Source organism: Camelus ferus, chromosome 26 (genome assembly GCF_009834535.1).
Source record: "Camelus ferus isolate YT-003-E chromosome 26, BCGSAC_Cfer_1.0, whole genome shotgun sequence".
Taxonomy (NCBI): domain Eukaryota; kingdom Metazoa; phylum Chordata; class Mammalia; order Artiodactyla; family Camelidae; genus Camelus; species Camelus ferus.
The window spans coordinates 17,519,720-17,546,572 of NC_045721.1; the positions used below are offsets into that span (position 1 = coordinate 17,519,720).

A 26,853-nucleotide genomic window follows, 5' to 3' on the forward strand; every position below is an offset into this window, starting at 1 on the left:
CAACCCTCCTGTCCAAAGTGGATTTACAAGATCTTGTCTTAGCTGAGAAAACGCAACTGATATGTAGGTGCCAGTCACTAAAGAAGTATTGTAGGACAGAAAATGACTTGTTCTTGTATGTTCTGGTTCACCTATATTAATTTGAACTTCATTTTGTCTTTATATAAAGAGAAGAAATTTCAACAAAATTAGGCCATATACTTCTCTCTTCAATCTCTTAAAGAGTATAAACTTAAACCACCCCTGAAACCCAATCCTTTTAAAGTACCTTCTGCAGACTCTGTCTTCCTCCAGTAACACATTTCCATGTCTCTGGCCCGTTACAAGATTCTGTAAACTCTAACTTAAATCCTTCTACAACACAAGCCCACTTGCTTCACTCTTGTTTTCTTAACACCATCCACAGAACATTCCTTCAGTCTTTTGAAGATCCAAATTCCCAACCAGTGTTTTCTTCTCCACACTCAATCCAGTTCCTTAAGCTAAGAATCTAAAACAAATAAGGCAGTGTATGGGGACTTTAACAGCACTGTTAATCTTTCTTCATCCCCATCGTGAAGACCACTTTTTTAACTTCCATTAAAATGGCTCTGAGAAATCCTAAAGGTAGGAGGTGGACATATGTCACAGTTGGTAATACAGTTATATGTCTTCAGTGAATCCAGAACAGAATTTAAAAATTCATTTTACCGTAGTTACCACGAAGCTGGAGCTTCCGGCACAGGTGAGCCCTTCCCTGCAAACCGACACCACTGCATCCATGGTGCACACCGTGGTCTGTGATCAGGTCAGTCTTTAACTCAAGTGAGTTGAAACTAAGATGGTTAACTTTTTAAAAAAATCAAAACTTCAAGAGTCCTTATAGCTGGTACCTTATGAAAAAGTGAGACTTCCTCTTCAGGAGTCATTAACAGCTACAGCTTATGCCTAAGACGGCCCTTTCCAGTAACTAGTGTGAGTTTGGGGGCTGGGTGACTTCACGCTGCTTCTCTTCTCTGAATGCCACACATCCCTATAAAGGACACATAATTCTTATCCACATAAATAGTCAACTCTGAGTTCTCTGAAAGTGTCCAAGTATCTTGATTGGAAAAAAAGGACAAAGAACTGTAGCTAAAAGAATCTCAAAGATAAAATTTGACTTACTAATTTTTAATCATTTATCTTTCACAACTGGTGTTTCACATCAGGAACTCGGCAGGTGTGATCTGACATTGCCAAGACCACTTTAATATATATACATAGTACTTTTCTTTCATGGATTTCAAACTGAATTTCTACTTAATTGGTTTGCTCTCAATATTCCTGGAGGTTAGAAAGGAAAAAGTGTTTTAAACACATCACTGCAAAATAAATGGTGAAACCCAGAAAAATTGTCCTTGGTCACACTATTAAAAACACAGCAACACGTGTGCCCTGGATCTCACCTAATGCCTCTCCTAGTCCCCAAGACTAGCTCACACAATCAAGTCTGGAACAGCCTGAAGTTTAACTTCCCTCCTCTGTTTCCCCATCTCGTTTCCTGCCCATCCTTCAAAGGTCGGCTCATACCCCACCTCCCTCATACAATATTTCAAGCACCAATTTGGCTCTTCTCATTCACACTACAAATTATATTTTTCATTCATTCCGTGTCTGGAGAAAGGCAGCAAACTTTATGCTTCCTTACGGAAGTACTCACATGCATGGAGTTTTCTACAAAAAAGGCACTTGGAAATAACTGCCTTCAGTGTTTCAACTTTGAGATATAAGCATCTTAAACATCAGTGCTCTGATTCATTTTTATATTTTATTGCTTCAAATGCTTCAAACTATGGGAAATCTTTGGTAAAAATAAAGACAGTAAAATTTTCACAATAACTTCACACAAAGCATTGCACAGTATTCAGTACACACGAGTATAGGAATGTTCAGAATCCTCAGGGAGGAAATCAACTGTACAGTGTTCATAGTTCTTCATTTAAAACAACTTCATAAATATTTAAAATAGTTCCTAGGGTTCTTATCATGTATTAACATTTATGTTTCAATCATACATTGACCTTGAAAGGATTTATATTAAAATAAAAATTAACAGAAGAGGTTTTTTCTGTTGCCTATATACAGCATCAAGTTTGCCCCCCAATTCTGCTTCCTTCACATAAAACTAGAGGGAGGCAACTAGAAGATCAATATAGTTCTCAGTCAAGCCCTCTGTGGAAAAGAGGAAAATGTTTCATGTCTATTAGCACAGACATTTCTCTGGTGGCTTATCTGCATAGTCTCAAACTTGACCAGCTTTCAGTTGATCTAAGTGAGTCCTCAGCTCAGGACACAATTCCACTAGCAGCACCTCCATCAGCACCTGAACCAAGACAGAAAAATAGAAGAATGTCTTTGTTTCCTCTAAGGGTTTATTCAAACATCTACATCTAAGACAAGTCTAATTTTAGGTCTGAGATGATTCTCTGAAAAAGTTACTTAAACAAAAGGAATTAGTATTATATAAACTCTATTTAGCATCAGATTGATTTATTTCATGCTCCATTAACCATCATCAAACCATCTACGATATTTACCACTGCTCACTATTACCAGACGGCTAGGAAACTGTGCTTTGCTGATATAAGAAAGCCAAGCAGTCAGGCAGAAATGGTACATCACGAGTCAAGAGAGAAAACAACCAGCAGGTGAGGAGGACGACGCTGCATCCACTGGGGGTATTTTTTTTTAAACCAAACTGAACAGACAAAAATGAAGCAGAGAAAATGAGTTCAGAGTTACAAAGAATAAGAATGATTAAGAATAGAAAGAATTAAAATCTACCCCCATATGTGAACAGAATTATAAAACTGAAGAAACACTGAATACGCTGGGAGGCTTTAAAGTACTCACATATAACAGATGTTTATTGGCTCTTGTTTCTTGCAGTGCATTGAATATTTTTATTATACCGTGACGTGCATTTTGCTGTCCAACAAGGCTCTGAAGCATATCTGAAAAATTAAGTTTATATTCCACGCTGCTACTGATACCGTGCACGTGGCACGGACCTTCAGGAAAGGGGCTACGGCACGGCGCACACTCGGTACAGAGAGGCGCGGAGACGTGAGGGACATGAGTGACTCGTTCTTTCCAACGTTTAGAGAGAAAATAAATGTACACATTTTCAGCATAAGGCATTTACACAAACTACAGCTTTAATATGAGGCTACCCAATTAAAAACTGAGCTCCCAACAGGGTACTTTAGCAGGAAAATATTTTTAAAGCATAAAATCTATTCTCTGTTCTAAAACACTTTTCTAGTTAAATTATAACCAGTACTGTCCTTATTGGGATTCTCAGTAGAATTTCTTAGCAAGGGGCAAGGCATGATTTAAATGAAAAAAAAGTATGATCACTTTTTTTTTCATTGTAAATGTTTCCCGTGTGAAAAACACCTTAGTAGGGCTAACAGTCCCTTCTTTGTCTCTGACTTTCAGGATGGGAACCCAGGCCTCACCTGGAACGTTCTCGAGCAGCTTCTGCTGCGCTCTTTGTTTTGTTTCCTGGCTTTGTTCTTTGCTTCGGATTGTGGTCGGTGGTGCCAATTTCCCATTGGGCCAGAAAGAATCCCGGAAAACATTGATGTAGTAAACCAACATTTGCTCACTGAAAATCCAGTTCACTGTGTCCCGGATTTGTCTTTCAAGAGAAAAATATTTCTTGGATGAGGTTTTTAAAAACATTCTCTGTTCTCAAGAGGCATTTATCAGTGGGTAGATTAAGAGACAGCCCGACTCTAAGCATTTGATGAATAAACTAGGAATGGGATTTTTAAACTCTGGCTCTGGAAGTTACTTTTCATTTTGCTAACACTGATGCCCCCCAGTCCTGGGGCTCACACGGTCACTGGTACTGGTTTCTCTAAATGTCTGCCATGTGGTGTCATTCAATCTGAAAAGACAAGGGCTGAGAGACTGATTCGTCTGAAGCTTGCAGCTGCTCCGCCTGTGCCTGGGATTTAACACACTCATTTCTCCATGGAGTGGCATAGACTGAAAACATGAATCCATTTAAAGCGTGGAAGCCGGCCTGGAACGCCTCCCCGCGCTCCCGCAGCCCTGGGGGAGCAGCAGGCCTTCTCATGAGCTGTGGCTTGGGGTTGCCGTGGCAGGAGACTTTGGGCGGGGTTCTCTGACCCGGGGGACATCTCCCATGCTCAGAGGCACAGAGGGAAAAACCCTTCACCAGAAAGGGGAGGACTCTGAAAAGATACACTGCCGTCCAGCCCCTCCAGATTCCCACAGAAATGACAGGGCAGACCCGGGCCTGCAGAGGTATAAAGAAGTGGTTTTACCCGGCTGCCCAGGTCTTCCCACACCCAGGCTTCAGTAGTCACTAGTCCAGTCCCAACCAACCACAGGATTTCTGCTGTCAAGAGCCTGGGAGTAGTTGTGGGGTTGGGAGGGGAAGTGTTTCTGCTGAAAAGGGGAAAAGAATCACCTTAGACTATTAGCACTGGGAAGACCTGAAATTTCCAACTTAACTCACAAATAATAATAAATCAAAAAGCCCTGTAAGAATCTGACTTCCCAACCAGACTTTTAAAGGGACATTGTGAGGTTTCCAGGAATAGTGTCTGAAATAGATGTTCCAGGCCCAGCACTTGCCCACAGTGATCCAGTCACCAGTGAAGTCAACTCTGCAAGTCAAAGCCTTGGTAATGCCGTTTGCAACTGCAAGTCTCCTAAGATTCTTCCCCATACTGCCCAGAACTGTGAAGTTCATATCTAGACCAAATAAAATAATTTTATTCAACAAAGGGAACCTGCTGACCTGCTTGCCCAGGTAAAATCTACATAAAAACGCAGACAGCTTGCTTTTCCTGCAAGTCTTTGAGTTACTCACTGGCACTGCAGGGAGAAATGAAGAATGAAAATTGCAGTTTGCAACCTAAAATTGAGTGACTCTTGCCAAAGGCCATACCTAAGCATTTTCTACCAATTTAGGGCTGACTTTGTATTAGCCAAAACTGTAGAACGCTTTGGAAGCAGTTCCGGGATGTGAAATTATAGTTGGTACAAGGCAAGAGGCTCATATTGTTCTGCTGCTTAATTTTATGATGTGTCATCATCTGCCTGAGGCAAAAACAGCAGAGGGCCAGGTGCTCGGCAGTCCTCCACCTGAGAAAGCCCCGCTGACCAACAGCCTGAAAGTTCTCCACATGACGCTCCCCCCACCCCCAGCCCCGCGAGAGTAACTGTCAAATGTACGCACCACTCTCAAACCACATTTGCTCACCTGAAAATTAAGAGCCAATAGCATAAATAGGAGCAAGGAACGTACCCGTGATTTACTGAAACTGGAAAAGAAAACAGCAAGTCTGGAGTTCTGAGAAAAATGGGGCCATTTTGGAAATTTCTTTAGCCAAGGCCTGTTAGTGCTCAGGTTACGAGGTTTGTCTTAGACTGAAACCGTAAGTTAAAGAGGACTTTTTTTTTTTTGCTTAAAGCAAAAGCCTGCGATACTAATTCAACTAAACATGCCACTAACACCATTTTTTAAAAAAATCTTAGAAATAAAAAGAAACTGGCTTATGACCACAGGGGAAATATGTTCTATTTGCAAATGAATAAAAACATAACATGTTCTTTATTATATTACCCCTTAAAGATCTGTAAGATTCATGATAAAACTATCATGTTAACCCTGTACATATATTTGACAACTAAATTAATCTTTCACTTGGAAAAATCTGATAATTTCATCTTAACATGTATTTTGCTGTACAAAAAAAAAATTGATTTTCCCCCTTATTTTTAGCAGTTGACTCGCATTTTTGTTGTGCAAGGAGTCATGATGTTTACAGTCTTGAAGAGTACTGGGTGTGGAGGGTAACGTGTATGTGTACCGATAACGTAATACAGCTTAAGGATACACATGTGGCTCACAGCTGTGTTATACGATTCACACACCCCTCATGGGTGCCCAGTAACCAACAAGGGGAACTACTATTTTAATGTCAACCCAATTCTAAAAAAAAAATACACGGTTTGCATTTCCCTCCAAATAAATAGCTGCCATGTGATGCTCATCCTACTTTCATTTTGGCTCAGAGTCTAAGCCTTAAACTGATCTCCATCACGTGACATCAAAAGGCTGTACCCAACATTCTCAAACCAGTCATCATGGTCAAAAGAGAACTTTATAGGACAATCCCCTGACCCTCGCCAGCCAGCAGGCCAGAGCCAGCTCAAGCTTCCGTCAGCTAGTTCACCGAGCCTCCTGCGGGAGAAATTCTTGCAGAAATCTGCTTCCCTGTCCAAACTTAGAATCGTATCAGAAATAAACAGAGAAACTGAAACGCCTTCAGTTGGAGAGCAATCTGACTATTAAGGCAAAGGGCAGGGCCTGAATTCAAAGGTTCATTTCGTGCAACTCACTTGTTGATGGTTCTTCCAAAAGTGACCTGAACGAGAGCGATTAATGTTCTTCTCACCCATTTAAACACTAAAATAGAAATCAGAGGGAAAGTATTATCACAGGCTATCACATCGTGACATTTCATACTGACACAAAGCATAGAGCTTACCACATCACTCAGCCGCAGTCCTGACACCAAGTTGGGGGCTATGATACCTGCAGAACTGGGGTCTAGGTTAGCAAGCTTCTGCCCAGGAAAAGTCTGATGACTAAGCTTCCATTTTCTACACGGCAACTAATGAGATGAAAGCCAAGACTTTTACAGCCTTTCAGTGCCTAAACAACGGCTGAGCTGGAAGTGGAAGTAACACTTCACGTGTCCCTGGGCGGCTGACAACACGTCTGTTTCCCACCAGCACTCAGTGCAGTTCCTATTTTAGATTTCTGTCTGGCTTTATGGAGCCCAATTTTCTAACACACTGCTCCGAACGAGAAACATCTGTAGTCAAATGTTGACAAATATTTTGAAATATTAATGAACTGATGGATCTAACTGCTCCCTTTTGAATTGCAGTTTGTAGATCATCATGTATTTTTACGTATTTTATGCATTTGGGGGAAGAAAGGTGAACTGGGAAGAGCCAGGATCCCCAGTGAGACGTGGACCCGGCACTCCTGTGACACTGCCTAGAGCAGTGGGCACATCCTTCCCGGAGCCTCAGTTTCCTCATCTGAAAAAGGACAGTGTTTGTGTGTACCTTTTTTTGTTTTGTTCAAGAGCGGTATCAATATTTTGTGTGAAAGAGTTTTGTGAAGGGTCCTAAAGATCTAAACTTGTATTATTAGCATTAGATTAGGAGACACATTGGTTATAAGTGTAGAGTATGAAAATAAACCAAAAGAAGGCAAAGAAATGCCATGAAGTTACTTTTGGTCTGCAAATTATAATCTAAACCCAATATTCTATTTATATATTCACCTCCACCCACTGAAATGTTTAGCTCCTGACACACGGCTTGGCTGTGATGGAGCCCAGAGTTGAAGGCTCCTGCACCAGTCAGAAAACCTAAAAAGAGGAAATTCACAAACACCTCTGGTACAAGGGAAGACATACAAACAGAAATCAACAATTAACACAGACTTGGTACTAGACTCTCAAACATTCTCCAGTCATTTCTAACTTTTAAGTGTACCTAAGTGTCCAGTTACAGTAGTGTTGTTATTCCTTCAAGTGAGAGATCTGGAGTCACAACGAGGTCTCGGAAGTGCCTGCAGTGGTGGAATTCAGAGTGGGCTGCAGGCCTGCGGACGTGCCCACTGGCTGGCGTTCAGGCCAGAAGGAGTGTGTCTGTCGGGGGTGATAACTCCTCTCCGCCTTTCTAGGGCAGGAGAGAAGGCGCTCACACCCAGAGGGCCGGAGGACACGTGCAGCTCCAGGAAGAATGCCTGACAGCCCAGTGACTGGTTATAAATGTTTAAATAGGCTATATTTCTGGTCCCTTTCTGTAAACTGAACTAGAGCAGGAACGGCTCTGCTACAAATTCCCTCCCATCACCGATGCCCGACTCTACTCCTTCCTGCCCCTCCCCAGGCCTCACCTTCCCCTCCAAACAGCCCCATCACTCCTTCTGAGGACTCATTTGTTCAACGCCACAGAGGCAGCTGCAGCAACACTAGGATTCTGCTGACGGCAAATATATCACATCTCATTATCGGTGATGTTCTATTTGTTCTCCTCTGAAATGTCACTAGCAAGACCGAATCTTCTGAGCAGGCACATGAGGGAGGAAACGCATGCTGCAGAGAGAGGATTTTGAGCCCTACTCTGGCCCTGACTGGCTCCTTCCCATCCACCAAGTCTCTCCATCTCTTCGGATGGCAGAGAACACACTGCCCAAAGGCTGAAGTGGTGCTTCCCTTTCCTTATCAACTTGATGGCAAGTGGGAGGATTCACGACTCAATGGGCCAGATTTCACTGAGGAAAAGCCAGACTTTGAGGGGAGAGACTGATTTTTTCTGCCTACATGGAACCAAGTTAAACATGAGTACACATCTTGAAGTATCTAAAATATGGACCAGCTCTTGCTTTTTCATCTGAAAGGATCCCTCGTACTTGGATGATATTCTATCATGTGGATATTTCTTAATTTAACTATTACCCATTTCTGAAGTTTAGCTTAGTTCCAACTTTTCATTATTGGCGGGGGGGGGGGGATGTAATTAGGTCTGTTTGTTTATCTACTTATTTATTTTAATGGAGATACTAGGGGTTGAACCCAGGACCTCATGCATGCTAAGCACGCACTCTATCACTGAGCTATACCCAGCCTGCAACTTTTCATTATTGAAATTATATTCAAATTGAGCATCCATATAAATAAATTTCTGCCTGTAGTTCAGAATTTAATTATATCTATTGCTTAAGGTAGTGATATGTTTGAGACCCTTATATTGTAAATTTGCTGAAGGAAGACCCTACCTCTAAGATATTTTTGTTTCCCCTACAGAGCTATATCTAAAACATATGTTCCCAAAGTATTTGCTGATTATTTTAGATTTGGCTGAGACAAAGAAAAAGTTCAATGACAAAAATAATTAATTCCAGCACTGAAATTTTTCTTGCCTATCTATCCATCCACCCATCCACCCAGGCATTTTATTGGTCACCTCCTATGGATCAGGAATTATAAGAGATACTGACGATTAAAAGATTAAACATAAGATGGACTAGGACAGACTCAAGTCTGCAACAGGACCTGAAGTTTCTTTATCTGCAAATAATTCTTTAAGTGACATGTGAAGGGATATATGTAAATAAGAAGCAATGCACAGCCCCACGTCCAGTTGGTCTAGGACCAACTCCCAGCCCACCTTCTTTGCCCCAAGGGAAAAGATGCTCGTCCGAGTGGACAGAGCCCAGGACATTCTCAGGGCCACGTTTTACTGGCTGGTGGCATTACTGCGCCTTGGAAGACCTTGCTCCTCTCATGTGCTTCCTCTTCTAGGTGGTCATGTGTGCCTTTAGGGACCTGTCACGCCTGTAGCTAGTACTTGAGGCTCCAGGTAGAACCAAGTATGCTGGCCTCATGACTGAGCGCACTCGGGTCTGTGGGAGGTGAGGGTGGGCAGACAGTCCTATTCAGGACGCAAAATAAAAGCCAAGCAGTGCAGTCTGACCTTTCACCTCAGTACTATTAGGGCAGGATTTCTCAAGTCCGCACTACTGTCATTTGGGACAGTACAACTCTGTTGTGGGGGCCGACATGCACACTGCAGGATGGATAACAGCATCCTTGGCCTCCACCCACTAGACGCCAGGAGCTCCCTCCCTCAAGAAATGTTTCCAGACATGCCCCATGTCCCCTGGGAACAAAATTTCCCACCTCCACTGATGACCACTCCTCTAGGAAGAAAGGTGGCTGGAAAGCAGGCTTGGGCCTCCCTGCGCTCCTGGCCACATACCATCTTAAAGCACCCAAACCTCACCTTTAACAACAGGGCTCTTCCTCTGCTGCACAAAATTAGTGTTTGCATGCCTTCTACTTATAAAGAAATGAGATTACACTGAGTCACATAAAAAGAAATTCAAAGCATTCCACCTTTCTGTATTCAGAGGAACATGGTGCAGGGTAAATCAGGACCCTAAGTTCCACTAGTCTAGAGATGACATCTGTTTTAAGGTCATGTCCTCAGAACCTACTTTGGTATCTGGTCGCCCCATAAAAGTATTTGCTGAATGAATGAATGAATATAAATACACGTCTGATTCAGGAACAAAGGGGTATTAAATGTGTGTGTGTGTGTGTGTCCACTTAACCAGCAAATACCACTGAATGATAACAAAGAGGCTTACTTCCTCGAAGTTCAAAAATCTCCCCAATCAACATGAAACATGGTTCAGCCAAGGCGTCTTTCCTTCCATCCACATCATCACCGTAATCTGACAGGTCACTGTCCTCCTCTGCCTCCTCCTGGGGGAACAGCGAAGTCACAGGAGGCAGATCACTCACCCAGGGACAGTGGTAAGAGTTCTTCAAGTGTAAATTCCCAAACATGTGCTCACATTTCAATCTCACAGAACTCTCCAACTTTCCTAGATGCAGAAATCTACATTTTCAAAAAAAAGGCCAAAGTGTATGTAACCTCAGGGAAAAGCTTGATCCTAAAACCCTATTCAAGGTCTAAAATAATTCTGAAAAACTTGTCACTGTATTAATGAGGAATGAATTAGTAGTAACAAAATAGTTTTGTAACCATTTTAAGTTTTAAATGTAAGGCTTTTTAACTTGAATGATTTAAACTGTTTTTTTAAATATATATATATATATATATATATTTGGAAGTAATTTAGTTATTTAAAACTCTGATTCAAAAACAAAAACAAAAAACTCTGATTCAACCTTTTATCCTGTACTTGAGCTAGTCTCATTTCCTGATCTGCATATCAGCAAATTCCAGCTGAAAGCTCATTCTATGCCAGGCCCCAGGCTCGTGCAAATGCGCAAGAGGTGGGGGGAGGCTTGGAGCCGCCACAGCTCGGCGGGAGGCCGGCGGAGCGCTGAAACAGGGGCCGAGCTTTCAAGGGCAGCCCAGAGAGGTCAGCGCGGGCTGCAGACAGGCAGCAGCTGAAGCTGCGGGACCACGCGGTGGTCTACTGCCAGGGCTCTGCGGGGCGAGCCGAGCCGAGAGAGGGCTGAGAAGTCACAGAAGCAGGAGGCGCCCCCGGGCCTCACGGCTTTACTAGTGGCCGAGCGACACCGACTACTGCGGAGGAGGGAGCACTCAGGGCTGGGAGGAGGCACTGTCGGTGTAAATCCCAAGAGGCTCAGGGACAAACGGCAGCGATGGAGGCGGGCTGGCCGGTGCAGACAGACGCGGCACGTGTGGCTGCGAAGGAAGAGGTGGCAGAGATGCTGGGGAGGGAAGCGGGTTCACACGTGCCCTGAGCGCGCGGGCCGGACACGTGGACTCCTGCTCCCACTCAGGGCGCAGTGAAGTAGAGGCTCCTTTTCATCGTCAAACTGTTTAAACCAATTCTCGTGAAGGGACAGTGACAGGTGGCACTAAACTAAGGAGACACCAGATTTCCAAGACAGGCTCGTGCAACCAGCGGCCTCGCCCCAGGTGCGGAAGCCAAGGTACTGGCGCCGCAGTCTCGGTCTGTTGATCCTTTACCCACACAGGCCACTTGCTAGGTGAGTCTTGCTTCAGAATATTCCATGGCTTTCCAGACCCTGAGAACAAAATCTAAAGGCCTCAGCCTGGCGTCGCCATGCCCCCTCCTCCACTCTCCACCTTATCTCGGTCCACCTGCGATAGAAGCCCCACCCCCCTCCCCGCCGGGTCCCAAGGCCTCTGACTTCCCCAAATGCATCTTTCTCTCCTGAACCTTCTGTATTAGCTCGAACCCCTCCATGATGACAGTCCCCATCTTGGGGACGGGCCAGTCCACCTTTTCCCTTCTGTAGAGGGTCTCCTACAGAACCTCCCATCCACATGTCACTTACCTAGTTTGGAATTAATCTTGTCCCAGAATATGACAGCAAGCATCACTGAATGTACTTGCTTTTCCCCCATTCGTAGCAGGCTTTCAACAAGTATCTGCTACTTCAAACCGCCTTCACGATGACATCTGCTTAAATATGCTTCAAAAACAGTACAGCCTTCAGAGAGCTCACCTCCTGATGGGAGAAGAAGTCACGCGGGAGTCTTTCCAAAAATGAGGATAATGAAAAAGTGGATTTTTTCCCCTGCACATCAATAACCTTGAGGTAGTCAGGAGAAGGGCTCAAAAAGGCATAAAGTGCTTCACTCTGACACAGTCTCTCATCTGAAAGCAGACTCTGTGGAAGAAAGAGGATTAATTCCTTCTCATGGGGGGAATACATGAGCCATGAGCCACCAGGAGTAAAGTCATCCAACGGTGGGATGACTGTCGGGAAATTTACTTTCATCGTAATTCTGAACCTAAAACCACTTCCCCTTGAAATAAAATGTATTAGATCAATTCTCAATTACCTTAATGGCAAACAGTCCTCTCTAGGTTACCCGAAGCACCCTAATCACTCGGCTGGTGGGAGACACCATGTAGACAACAGAACTCACCCGCTCAGGGCAACATAAAATTCTCACTGTGCCCACTGCCTGCAGACCCCGGGGCCACCGCCTTTCAAGTCCAATTAAGTTTCACTCATCTGTGTGAACAACGTACACATCTGCACATGAACCCAAGGATCCCACTCAACCACCCTTTAAAGGCCACGTGCAGACTTTGTGCATCAGCTGAAAAAAGGGCTCTGGGTCGTCACATGGTGGTACTGTCTGCCAGGCAGCGGTTTTCTGTCCCTGTGCTGCCCCTTCCACAGGCAGCGTGTGTTTACATCCTTATATAACTGTTGTTATTGGCCCATAAACTGGAAACTTCCTGGGGTTCTCTATGTACTTATCCGGCCCTAAGAGACAGGAAAGGAGACCACACAGCAGGTGTGCTGACATACAAGCAAGGGTACTGACAAGACAGTGAAATTAACCACATGACCACAAGAATGTGTAAACGCCTAGTATTCACAGATACAGGGTTTAGGAAGCAATGAACCAATGAGAAATACTGCCCCAGGTACGATGTAGCCCCCTTGGGGGACGGAACAATGCGGTTCTGATGACAGAAACTGGGGTGGGAGAAGAGGTTACGTTCTAGTCCCAGAGGAATTGGTCCATGATGTTAACACTGTATTTATGAACGATTAAGCATGAAATCTAATAAACCCTATAGTTTTCCCCAGAAAAGCACCTCTGTGAGGGCCCAGTCGTGCCACACTGGGCACTGGTGTCCTGCCGAAGGCTGGCCTGAAGATGGAGGTTCTGTCTCAGACTAAGGGGATGGGCGGATGGTGTCACTACTGCCTTCTCCGGCCCCTGAGCATTCACTCCCTTTATGGAACATTAAATGTTCAGCTGCGAGGCTGGATCAGGAGTGAGATATTCTCCTTCTGCCTTGATTTCCATTAGTTAATCTACTCCAACGCTATTTTATAAAATAGTAGGAAATGATAACTAATGGTAAATCTCAAACAATACAATTAATATAAATAAGGAAATCATTAAGGACAATAAGTCCTTGGACTGTTATATTGTGTTATGATGGAAAATAACCGACTTAAATATGCATGAAAATTATGTCTGTGGGGCGAGGTATAATAGGGATTTTATCATTTTTAAGCTGAGAGTGGAACCCTGTTCCCACTTCCTCCCTCTTCAGCGCTTAGAGCATGTTGTCCTGCTCCGACAGAGACCTAAGGGGCTGTCCCATGGAGGACGGAGAAGGCTGTAAAGCATTCCGGGAGAGTGAACAGCACGTACAGCCCCAGACATGGGCACCACACTGCTGGGGGCACAGCCGGAGCAAGAGCTGTGTGTGTGAGGAACAGGGAACACGACATGTAGGAGTGAAGTCGGGGAGAAGTGATGTCACGGCCGAGGAGGAGTAGCTGGGTTATTAAATATCTGTCATCAGAATGCTTCTCTAGGGAACCATGTGTCATACATGAACATTCACGTAAACATATACTCAGTGGAATCCTTTTTCTGGAAGATCCTGTGAACCTAATAATACCTGCCTCTCAGACCAAATATTTTCCACCTTGCTTTTCTTGTGTGCAGTTGGTGGGATAATATTTTGAAATTACAGTGTGTTGTGTAATCTACCTAAATATATTAGTGAGCACTTTCAAAGAAACTCTTTGAGGAAATGGGAAACAATTTAAACCATTATTTCCTGACTTACAATCCTTTTGATTAAAAGACAAATGGCCACTTGTGAGGACCAGTTCACCTGTTTGGGCAGATTATTCCTGCCCCAGCCACGCCCACGCCACCTCCCAGCAGTGCACATGCTCCCCGTGGCACAAAGGCAGAACTCACTACCCCGTTTTCATCACCATTAACCCGACGGGGGCACTGATGGCCCCTCACTGCATCCCCAAAAGTACAAAAAGGACCCTCATCTCTGCAGCACGAACAGGAAAGGCGGCTGAAGGGCTGGAAGCACCAAACAAGCCGAGCCCCTCCCGTCCCCAACAGCAGAGGCTAGAAGGAAACCGAAGCCTCAGCTGGAAGATCCCAGAGCTACAGGCAGGGGGCTCAACAAGCTTGGATTCTGAATAATAAGTACGTATTCATTTCTCAGACAAGAACTTCAGTTCACCTGAATGATTTAGTCAGCTACCATGCCTGAGTGGGCTTAATTATTTCCTAGACATTCTGAATCGGCAATAAGATGGTAATATTGCAGTTTTAAAGCCTCTCCTGTAAGAGCTTTTAAACATTAATGATTCTCTACCCTAGGTCTGCCATATTTAAACTCAGAGGGTGTTTTTAAGGTGCAATTATTTTATTTCTTGAGGGAAATTCATATATATGTACATATATATGAATATAGTCATATATATGAATATATATGCACATATTTATTCATACATATTTTAGAAATGAATATATGAGAGAAAGAGAGACTGAAAACACTTGCAAGGCAACTCTGGCGTAAATGTACCTACTTTAACCATGATGTGTACTTCTGATTCACTGCATATACTTTCATAGAACCTTTACTAAAATTTGACAGCATCCATTAAGTCTCAGGATCTCTAGCTGCACAGCCAAGAAGTGTTTTATGGGACAAAGGTCCATGTCCCCCGAGAACTACAAGGGCTGTGGGGTCCATGGTTTCAGTAACTTACCCACACTCTGAATACAGAGGCCCCACCCAGCTAAGGAAAAGATAAATGGGGTTGCTCCTGGAGACAGGGTAACTTTGTCCAGTCTTCTCTAAAAATAGACTGAAGGGAAACAATTAAGTGCTTAGAGGAAATTAGGAGACTATCTTTAGGAATCTGGAGCAGGCAAAGATTTCTTCACAGCACAAAAAGTATTAACCATAAAAAGAAAGAAAAAGTGGTAAATTGGACTAAATTAAAATTGAGAAATTATGCTCATTAAAAAGACTCATTAAGAGAGTGAAAAAGCAACCCACAGAAAGAGAGAGGGTATCTGACAAGAGACTCACAACCGAAACGCATCCAAAACTCCTGCAAAGTGATTCAGAGGAAGAAAGGCAACGAGACAAGAGAGGCAGACACACTAACTTCACAGAAGAAACCATCCGGGGCTGGGGGGGAGGGTCAGAGCCCTGCGCACCGCCAGTGATAGCCTACAAGCTGCTGCGCCCGCTCTGAAAATCTGAAAAACTCAAAACCCCAGGGATTATCCAGCGGTTGTTCACCGAAAGCCAAGAGCTGGACGTGCAGACACACCCGTCATAACGGCCTCCACCTGGAGACCCTCCAAACGCTCACAAACGACAGCGTCAACAGGCTCTGGTATTCACCCAAGGAGGGGTCCCCCCAACAATGAAACGGACACAAAATCACAGAGCGACCTGCAACTGAAACAGCACCGGGCGAGACTCTAGGAACACGCCCGAGTGAGGAAGTCCCACAGAAGGAGGTCCTCGCCCTGACAGTCCCCCCACGTGACGGTCAGACAGCTGTCACTCTGTGGTCGGAAGTCGGGATCCAGGTCACCTGGGGTCAAGCTGGCAGGACTGGCGATACTGTCTCCAGGACTGGGTGCCAGCTATAAACTGGAGAAAGTTGTACACGTAGTATGTACACTTTCTGTATGCACAGTATACTTCAGTTACCCAACCCTCCCTCCCAAACCCAAAACCGAAGATGTTTTGAGGATCTGGCACCACTGGTGAGAACAGGAAGCAAACAGGCAAACTCTTAGAATGATGACAGTTTCACTCCAAATAACTAATTCTCCCTCCCATATCCAAATTTTTTCAGTTGCTTACCTGTAAAAACTTATTTAATTGATTCTTTGACTTTTCCATAAATTTTTGATCTATAGATTTGAAAGGCAGCTTGCTAAGAGAAGGCAACTGGACTTTTTTTAAAGAAGGGAAACACTGTGAAGGGAAAAGAAATTAAATGTTAGTATCTTAAAATTACATTTTAATCTTTAAAAATTTAGATTTTTAATAAGAACAAGCCACATATCTTCCTCCCGTACTTGGTTCCTCTGAGATTTAAGACCTTGAAAATCTGCCTGTTCTAATGAGGCTCAAGGAATCTGGAGCAACAGCACATCTGATGGAAAAAGCTAATGCTTATCCCTCAGCTTACAAACGCCCGGAAGCTGGAAATCCCAGAGCCGGGCTGACAAGACGCGTTTGCACAACGTGCACGGAGCACATGTGCTGGGAAAGGGCACCTGGCTCACGGCAGGGGAGTTTTTCTCTTAGAATGTGTTTGTTTTACAGCACCTCTGTAAAGTTATCAAGGTTGGCAAAAGAAGACAGTGGAAAACAAGAACTTGTGTTGTAGCTTTATTACTGCCTTTCAAGGGCAGAGTGTAGAATATAAATATATTAATAATAGTAAAATATGTTAGTAAGTAATACCAATAGATGTCCCTTTGCAGATTAAGCCCGACATCCTGCCAGACACTATGCTGGGAGCTTGGCAGACGGAACAGCTCTGAGTCACCCCTATTTTCCGTATGAGACAGCTGAGGCTCAGGATTAAAACCCAGATCCGACTGACTCTGAAGTCTGAGCCTAGTGCCAAAGCCCAGGGGACACTGCCAGTCTGCCCCTCAGACCTAGGAGGACAGCAGGTTCCAAGTGCTCCAGACTCTTCATTAAGGCACTGGGACACTGGAAAACGCAGGAAAAAATCAACTCGTGCTGGAAAGTAAGTGAGCAGTCTACCTGCCAGCTTGTCCTGCTGCTGGCATCATCAGGGTCACAGCAGCCCTGCCAGCCTGGCCACAGCAAGGACGGCAGGTGACAAGTTACTTGCAACAAGGGCATGTCAGCGCCTCAGGTGGTGGGAAAGGGAACAACGGTCTTTCCTACGGAGCCCAGCACGCACCTCAGGTACAACGGCGTTTACCTGAGAAGGGTACTGAGGTTCAGGTTCAGGATAAAAGTTTTTGGAGAAATGAAATAGGCAGTGAGAGGTAGAAGGGAAGACTGAAGACACCTGGTACCTGAAAAGGCATTTCCTGTCACAGCTGTCAACGGGAAGAGTTCCTTCAAAAATGAACTCTAAAAAAAAAAAAAAAAAAAAAAAACAGGAAAGAAAGAAAAGAAAAAGCTCACATGACAGAAAATATCAAGGGTGAGAGAAGAAGGCGGTCATCAGGCCACAGATGAAAAAAGGTAATGAGATGAAAGGACAGATGAGAAATTTTATAAGCTTTGCTTCCCCTAATGCTTCAGTGTGACTTGTTTTTGACAGAAGTCAGTGATTTAAAGAATCATCCTAGGGGAAAAGGTGAAAGGAAACTGACATTTCATTTGCAAAAGAGGGGTCTGAGAGGTGAGCACAGCATTTTACCAGCATCAGTTCATTCTGAGCAAGAGAAAAATGGACTTAAATGAAGGTAGAAATGATCAAAGAACTCTGATTGCTGAGATAAAGGGCAATTAGCTCCAGTAGGTGGGAGTTAGAAAAGATGCAATTCCTGAGAAAAATGGAAAAATAATGAATGGAAAGTAAGATGACCTGGATTCTAGTTCTGGTTTGGCCCTTATGTATACATCCTACGAAAAGTCAAACTCTCTGGGACCAGTTTCCCTCACCTGTTGAGTAAAAGAACTGACCTAGATTAGTGGCTTCCAAACATTTTAAACTAAAACCTATAGTAGGAAACACATGCCACATTGCAGCCCACAAAGTGTGTGCAGATATACACATCCATACATATAACACACACACCAACACTATAATACACACCCACACGTATAATACACACCCATACATATAATACAATCTGTACATACAATACACACACTCTTATATAATACACATATCCATATATAATATACACACCAATATACATTAAACACATAAAACTGAAGCAAAAGTTGCATGAAACAAGGCTCGTTACGACGACTGCTGTAACTACCAACAAGTAACGTTTACTGTGAGCAGCACATTCATCCAAACACCCTGTGCACGCTTACTGCCTTCCTTCCCACAGCAGCTCGGGGGGACAGGTGAGGGAGGCACTATCAATATTCGTATTTCACTGGCGAGGAAAAAGAGGCACAGAGAGAGAGTGACAGGTCCCAGGCCACAGAGCCAGTAAATAGTAAAGCGAGGATCCAAACTGGATCCTAACTCGGGCGGCCTGGCTCCCGAGTCTGTGCTTTCAAGCACGACACCTGACTGATTCCTTCACGTGCTGAAATGCACTGCAGTCCATTCTCTTTCCACGGCTGCAACCCATAACTGACCCTACACCCACTAATGGGTCACAACTGGCAGCTTCGAAACCACTGGCTGGAAATGATCCCCAGTTCAAGATCTTCCAGCTCTGGGGTTCTGTGGGGTTCAACAGACGTCAGACGATTATCCATCCTGAGGGATTCAGACTAGACTAGATGGTTGATCTATGAGTACATTTCCAAATGTCAGGTCCAAATTGCCACTTTGCCAGTATCAATGGCAAAGGAAAAAGATGCATCAGTTCCCTTGTGTGTAAAAACTGAAATGAGTTCTTAAATCTCTTCTTGCTCAGTAACTCTAAATTCGTGTTCACAAGTATTCATACCTCACTAAGTTTCCGGTGTAAGTTCTGAAACTCACTGAGCCTTCTGGGGACTGTCCAGTTCTTCGTTTCAACTCCTCCAACTTCTTGTAAGCTTACCAAGACAAAGTAACAGGGCATCTGTTCACCGTTCTCTTCTGTAACCTTGGAAAAACGACAAACACAACAGTAGCAAAAAGCATGGTGAGCAGATACGGTAGGCAAGATTTTTAAGTGTCTCTGAAGATCTCCCTCTCACTGGTGTGTGTGCCCCACATCGTCCCCAGGACCTGACGATGATGGGGTCTGTTCTGGCAATTAGGTAACGTTACATGCACAGCTGACTTTAAACTAGGACGACTATCTGGGTGTGTCTACCCTAATCACACGAGCCCGTTCAAAGCAGAGGGATTTCTCTGGCGAGTAGTGGAAGAGGAACCAGAGGAAGCACAAGGGCCTGGCGCATTGTGCCAGCTTAAAGATGGAGAGGGCCATGGGGAAAGGAGCCAGGAGAACTTCGAGGAATTAAGAATAACCCTCCACTGACTGCAAAAACACAGAGACCTCAGTCCCACAACCATGGGGAACTGAATTCTGCCAACAACCTGAGTGAACCTGGAAGTGGACTTTCCTCCAGATTCTTCAGACAGGAACACAGTCTGGCCAACAGCCTGATTTCAGCATCATGAAACAGTGGGTAGAGAACACAGTCACACAGAGGTGGACTTTAAACCCACAGAACTGTGAGCTAATAAATGGTGTTCTGAGTCATGAAATGTGTGGTAATTCGTTGTGCATCAAAAGAAAATGAATACAGCAGACTTAACATCCTTATTGTGTTTCCTGGAAGAAGCAAATTAACAGCAAGCAAACAGGTGTGACAGACCAAAACTTCTCTCAAAGAAGGATGAGGGCTTTCCCAGTTTATTACAGGATTCAACAAACCTTAATTTTCATTTTCATGAAATTTTACACTGGATGACATGTCTTCTTCCTCTCAACTTGGATTAATTCTTAAACACTTACACACATACCCTGTTATAATTCAGAATAGGCCACTGTTGTTCTCAATGTAAATAGAGAAGAGAAGAAACAAAAAGAAAATACATCGAGTTTAAGTTTGACTTGGTTTCATGAATTGAACTGGTGAGTGAACAGAAAGGCAAAGGAAAGAGATGCAAGACTTATAAGCAGCGGCTGAGCCCCCCGGGGGGATGACGATCCACCCTCCACGGGGATGCGGAGGGGAGGGGGCAACAGGCCCCGGATGGTGCCAGGGCCACCCAGCACGCGGGTGGCTCACTCAGTCTCAGAAGCCGGGGGGTCTGGCTTGATGTAAACACCCCCCCCCCACGTGGGGCTGCCTTGTGAACTCTCAGCAGCCAGGGACCCCTCCGTGTCCATTTCCACTATCTTTTTGGGGATCAAGGACACAGCAGACCCCTGAGGAAGCACTGATTACCAGGGCAAAGTGCCTTGTGAGGGTTCTTCCTCCTTCCCCCTCCCTCTCTCTCAGTATTTGCCTTTGGAAGATTATTTTAATAAACTGTGAAATGTCAGAGGCAGCTCTGGGCAAAACTGAGGAGGTGACAGAATGTGTGTTCTTTCCCTTCCAACGGCCTCCTCGATTACCTTTTGACATTTCATAGCCCTGAGCCTCGCCCCTCCTAGACCTTCACCCTAAAGAAAATTCCACCTGCGGTTATCAAGCGTCTCTACCCGGAACTCCAAGGTTCTGTGCAACCTTCCCCGGCCCACTGCCCCCACCTCCCCTGCTCACAGAAGGCACACTGCCCCGCAGCTCACCTTACCGGGAGCGCCAACCAGTGCCAAAGACTCATCAGGGGCACTTGGTCAAGCTCTCACGTCACAAGTGTGCTGTCAGGATGGCTCTAGGAGAACATGCGTTGTTTTACTATCTAAACTAGAAGTGAATTTAAGATTGTGAATTTTAAGCTCTTCTCCCAGTAAGAATGTCCAGCCACTGAGTTGATGGGAAAAGCAGGGAAGGACCAAGGTACGCTGGGCAGCCAGGCCCTTGCAAATCTCAGGAGCTGAGTATCTGACAAGCCATTTGAAACGACGATGGGGCCAGTCACACAACCTTCCCCAGGATCTTGTCCTGTGTGTGTGCTGTATGATGGACCTGCCTTTTATCCCCAGGTTTCCATAGTTGGCTAGGTGAGAAGGCAGGAGTTGTCAACACTAACACTGTGCCTATAAGCATCCTTCCTTTAAACAAAATTACTTATACAGACGAAAGAAAAGGGATACAGTGTATTCTGAAAACTACTATCCCATATCTCTCAGAGAATAGCAAAATTTTTTCCAATACAAGGGAAAAATAGTCATTATTAAAGATCTTAGAGCTGCTGACATTTGAGCCCCTGAAGTCAGCAGGATGGATCGATCAGAAACACTTAACATTTGTAATGTTTCACCCGCAAATTTCAAGTAGTCCTTTCCATTTTTTCAACCCTCAATGGCAAAGTATATTGGTAATTCAAGGACATTAAGTGTCACGATTCCGGTGAACAAGGACGCTGAAGTGGAGGGAGATCAGATCTACACCAGCAGCCTAGTGACAGCTCCCAGTCACAGGCAAACCAGCCTGAAAACGTGGGGCAAGGAAAGCAGGACAAATGCAGTCTAGAAGAGTGAACAAAGTTTTCTGTCCCCAACCTTAATTCTCTGGGACAAAATCTTGTCTGATAAAGTCAAACGCAGAAGTTTGGGAATAAATACCTAATAAACTGGGAAGACAAGCAGTCGCACCTACCTCTCCACTGGTGATGGAGGCCTTCCACATGCCCAGGTTCTCACACCACCAATCCGTCCTTGCCATGTGCAGCTGAAGGTCCGTGCGTTCTTTCTCCATTAGAATTATCTCCTCCTTCAACTTAGAAACAATCTGCCACAGGGAAAACATCCCGGGAGTCATGAGACCATTTAAAACGCTATGCAACTTAGCTGAGTAGCAGGATACAAAATCAACACACAAAAATCAGCTGTGTTTCTATACACCAAGAATGGATAACCCCAAAAGGAAATTAAGAAAACAATTCCATTTACAATAGCATAAAAGTAACAAAATATTTAAGAATCAACTTGAGAAAGGAGGTAAAAGACTCCTACAATGAAAACTACAAAACACGGATGAAAGAAGTTAAAGACATAAATGAATGGAAAGATGACCCATGTTCATGGGTTGGAAAGACTAAATATTGCTAAGATGTTAAAGCTATCCAATGCAATCTACAGATTCAGTGTGTTCCCTATCAAAATTCCAATGATGTTTTGGCATAAATGGAAAAATCCACCCTGAAATTACTATGAAATCTCAAGGGAGACTGAAGAGTCAAAACAACCTTGAAGAAGAACCACGAAGTTGGAGGACTCACCCTCTCTGATTTCAGAACTTACTGCAAAGCCACACTAATCAAGATGGTATCATACCAGCATAAAGACAGACGTACAGACCAATGGAACAGACTAGAGAGCCAAGAAATAAACCCTCGCATATATGGTCAAGTGACTTTCGACAAAGGTGCCAAGACCATCAATGGCAAAAGGGCAGTCTTTTCAACAAATGGTGCTGAGAAAACTGGATCGTCATCCACATGCAAAATAATGAAGCAGGGCCCTTACCTAATACCTACAACAATTAACTCAAAGTAGATCAAAGGACTAACTATAAGGCTAAAACTACAAAATCCTCAGAAGAAAGTGTGGGGGAGCTGCATGACATGGGATTGCTAATGCTCTTGGCTACGACACCAAAGGCATAGGCAACGAGAGGAAATACAGGCAAACTGGACTTCACAAATTTTAAAGACTTTTGGGCAAAGAACACTATCAACACAGTACAACAGCAACTCACAGAATGTGAGAAACTATTTAGAAATCACATATTTGATAGGGGATTAATATCCAGAATATACAGAGAACTCCTAAAACCCAACAACAACAAGAAAACAAACAACCTAATTCAAAAATGGGCAAAGCAGTTGAATAGACATTTCTCCAAAGAGAACAGTCAAAAAGCACATAAAAAGATGCTCAACGTTACTAATCATGAGGGAAATGCAAATCAAAACCACAGTGAGGTACCACCTCACACCCATCAGGATGACTGCTATCAAACATCAGAGTAACAAGTGCTGGTGAGGATACAGAGAAACTGGAGCCCTTCTGTGCCGCTGGCGAGAAGCTAAAATGGGGCAGCCACTATGGAAACCAGTAGGGAGATTCCTCAAAAAATTAAAAACAATTACTATATGACCCAGCGATTCGACTTCTAGGTATATATGCACAAAGAGCTGAAAGAAGGGTCTTGAAAAGACATTTATACACCCAGGTTCGTGGCAGCATTTTTCACAATAGCCAAAATGTGGAAGCAAGCCAAGTGGCCATCAATGGACAGATGAATAAACAAAATGTTGTATAAACATGGAATTGAATATTAGCCTTTAAAAGGAATGAAATGCTGACACATGCTACCACAGGGATGAATCTTGAGTACATTATGCTGAACCTCAAATACATTATGCTAAGTGAAATAAGCCAGTCACAAAACAACAAATACTGTATGATTCCACTCATAGGGGGTACTCAGAGTGGTTAAATTCATAAGAGACAAAGAGAGAAGGGTGGTTGCCAGGGGCTGGGGAAAGGGGAATGGGGAGTTACTGTTTCATAGGCACAGAGTTTCAGTTTTTCAAGATGAAAAGGATTCTGGAGATGGATGGTGGTGATGGTTGCATAACAACGTAAATGCTCTTCATGCCAGTGAATTGTACACGTGGAAAATTTTACTGTTAGTATATTTTTCCACAATTTTTAAAAATAAATAATTATTTAAAACATTCTATGCTCACCATCTCCCTGGATCTCTTTAGTGAGAAAACCTATAGGGTTATGTAACTCTGAGTCTGAGGACAGCAGCTGTGCCTCAAAACATTCCTGAACGCGCAGCGGCAAGGACCCTTTGCCTCCTCCGCAAGCCTGCCGGAAGCACTCGCGCCTCTGCCCTCATGCGCATCTCACTGTGGGTAAGGACTGAAGCTACCCGCTGCGTTTCGGTGGGAGTGTGTTTGGTTCCACAGTCAGCACGTCTGCTCCCTGAGGGCAGGGGTTAGACTCCACTTCAGGGACCAGCACAGCCTCCTGCATTTCCCCATCACTTAGCCTCTGAATACACATTCAGAAAGTGCCAGGGGAGATCAATTTGGCAAAACAAAGAGCTCCGGCCATTACATTAGGGAAACCTGCCTCTTGGGCTCCAAAGATGTATGAACACAAAGCAAAAAGCCTCACCACCTCCTGGGTTTGAGGAATGCCAGTTAGTAAGATGCTGTTTACATTTTTTAAACTTTCAAACTCTGTTGGCTTTTAGCAGAACAATTTCTTTCTTGAATAATTCTGTGAAGTGCTCTAAACTGTACTTGCAAAATTTGAAAGAAAAAAAAAATTAAGATCGTCCTTGCATAGTTAGCTCACTTCCAGAAATGACTGGAAGCTCCACCCCTTCCGTAAAGGCACTGGAGGCAAGTCGGATAAAAGACACAGTAACAGCTGATGGTGCGGAAGGGACCCCGCATCGTAACATGTAAAAGACAAATGCCTTTCTAATCCTATACTGGAAGCCAAAAAATAACAATGCAACTTACAGTTAAAATTCTTTAAGAAATTGTGACGCTTGTCAACATAAACAGAAAACTACTACATATCAAACTGAAAAACAGAAACTTTTAAAGACAACTTTGAAAGCAAGAGTTACCTTCTTGTCAGGTTTTGGCGCATTTTGTATAGAATTTAGGGCTTGCCTCTTATACTCAAGTTTCTCATTTAGTTCTCGTAGTTTGTTTACAGCAAAACTGGCTTGTTCATTAATCCGACTGGTACCTTCATCCACAGCCTCCTCACCAGCCTCACCTCCTGGGCCCTGGGAGAAGATGGCACGTGAACCACCCGCCTGTATAATGACGGACTATTCAGTGCATGTCGCCTGCAGAATAGGGTCGACGTCATGACAACGCACTGTTCCAAAGCACTGGATTCCACTAGGGAGAGAATCCTTGGTAGGAAGCCTAGAAGTAGACTGCTTTTTCCTCAGCAAAGTGAAAAATCAAAGTATTTACAACCAAAGTAACTGGTATTGGGAATTACAGTGAAAAAAGAAACACAGCCTAGAGAAAGGAGAAAAAATTCCACACCATTATTCCCCACATGGTACACTCAAGGAAACCTGCACAGAACAAGGCAACGCAACTGAATGTTCTGCACCTAAACTTTGACATAAAAACACTGAGACCTGGCTTCCTTTTGGTCTTTTAAGAATATTATGAAAAACTCATGCAAGTCCTTTTAAAATTTCCAAATTCCTATTGGTCAAGGTATTTTCAGTATGCCCTTTGCTCGGTCCTTCTTTTAATGATATACTTTACTAACCAACAGATTATTCTACAAGTAAAATACTTAGCATTTGAAAGTGACTTAAGATTCATGAAGAATGAGATAACTTGAAAAACTCTAAACAGCTTATCAACAAACAGCATGTGAGTAATTAGATCTGTGAGCAGCAACAGTATGAAAAGAACTGCAGGGAACTGTCTTCTGGTTCATTTACTCCTTAACGTGCTTCCAGATCTTTTTCTTCTAATTTTTATTAATTGTAACAAACAGTAACGCAATTTTTTTTGAAGAAACACAAAGTATTAATAATCAGAGAACATCAAGCTGTCTCATGTTTTCTGTCTAATCGTTGTCCATGAATGTATCCTGCCTTTTTCATACAATATTCAACGCTGTGTATTTTGAGGGTGATTGCTATGGCTGCCCAGAAGTCTATGAGTTGATAATATATTGAGGCATGTTCCTATTGCTGCTCCTGCTATGGGCTGATTTTGCTTTTTCTGCTATCCCAGATGTACTAAAACTCCACTGTGCACAAACTTTTTCCCCTAAATTTTAGTTATTTTCATAGAATAAGTTTCTAGAAGTGGGGCTCCTGGAATAGAGAGTAGGAGCTTTCAAAAGATCAGTAATACATATTACCTTTCTTCGGATCCTAGGGGAAGTTTGACATTTTTTCCCCTTTCTTTACTATTTATTACCTTTCATATCAACTGTCAGTTCAAGTCCTTATTCAATTTAACTGTTAGGCATTAATGCTTTTCTTGATTTGAATACACTTTTCACAACATTTGCATATTAACTATTTTAATTTTTGAGGTACAGAGATAGATCAGTTTGTTTTAGCTGTGCTATCCGAAAAATAAAATGCAATGAGTCATGAGTTTTGGACCAGTTTAGTGGTTTTAAACACTGAAAATGTAAAGAACCAAGTAACAAAACTTACAAAAAAAAAGTCTGAATGAATGAATTTAACAACAGTTCAGAGATGTCAGCTTCTAATACCACCATAAACAAGCGCCCGATTCCTCAGGGCTTGAGATACAGTGAACTGGACAGGAAGAAAGAATCTAAATTATAATCTTCCCATGCAAGGTGACTTTACTACGTAAGGTGCTTCTTCTTTGTACCTTCAAAACCTTCAAACTCGTAAGTCGTTAATAGGAGATTGCAACTGGGGCGATTCAAAATGATCCAGGGCACTATAAGACAATTAGACTTCAGGTATGGCTGGGGCAAGGTTTCCTTCAAAACATCTTAATTTCATCTGGTTTTGCTTTTTTTTTTTTAATTCCAAAGTGTTTCCTGCAACTCTTCCTGTATGCTCTACTTCTCCTCATTTTCCCTCATCCTTCTTGTCTGTTCTCAGGCTGGACTGTCATGCCACTGACTCTCGAACCTGGCCTAAGTCACAAATGTCCCATCCCACAGACGTCCTGCCCTCACTTTCCAGGA

The 26,853-nt window shown here is 43.5% G+C and overlaps 1 protein-coding gene across 2 annotated transcripts in view; it reads right to left on the bottom strand.

The window, feature by feature from the left end:
• Window positions 1-1,770: 1,770 nt before the first annotated feature.
• SNX25 (sorting nexin 25) overlaps window positions 1,771-26,853 on the bottom strand; it is an 82,071-nt gene continuing 56,988 nt past the window's right edge. The window contains exons 10-19 of one of the 2 annotated variants that reach the window (XM_032468460.1): window positions 24,764-24,928; window positions 21,764-21,895; window positions 19,009-19,149; window positions 16,241-16,354; window positions 12,066-12,230; window positions 10,241-10,358; window positions 6,406-6,472; window positions 3,483-3,664; window positions 2,875-2,975; window positions 1,771-2,344 (exon numbers count right to left, since the gene is read on the bottom strand). In XM_032468460.1, the coding sequence (XP_032324351.1) occupies window positions 2,264-2,344; window positions 2,875-2,975; window positions 3,483-3,664; window positions 6,406-6,472; window positions 10,241-10,358; window positions 12,066-12,230; window positions 16,241-16,354; window positions 19,009-19,149; window positions 21,764-21,895; window positions 24,764-24,928 (1,266 nt within the window). In that variant the 3' untranslated portion in view covers window positions 1,771-2,263. The remainder of the gene's footprint in view (window positions 2,345-2,874; window positions 2,976-3,482; window positions 3,665-6,405; window positions 6,473-10,240; window positions 10,359-12,065; window positions 12,231-16,240; window positions 16,355-19,008; window positions 19,150-21,763; window positions 21,896-24,763; window positions 24,929-26,853) is intronic. The other variant, XM_032468461.1, reaches the window with a different exon arrangement.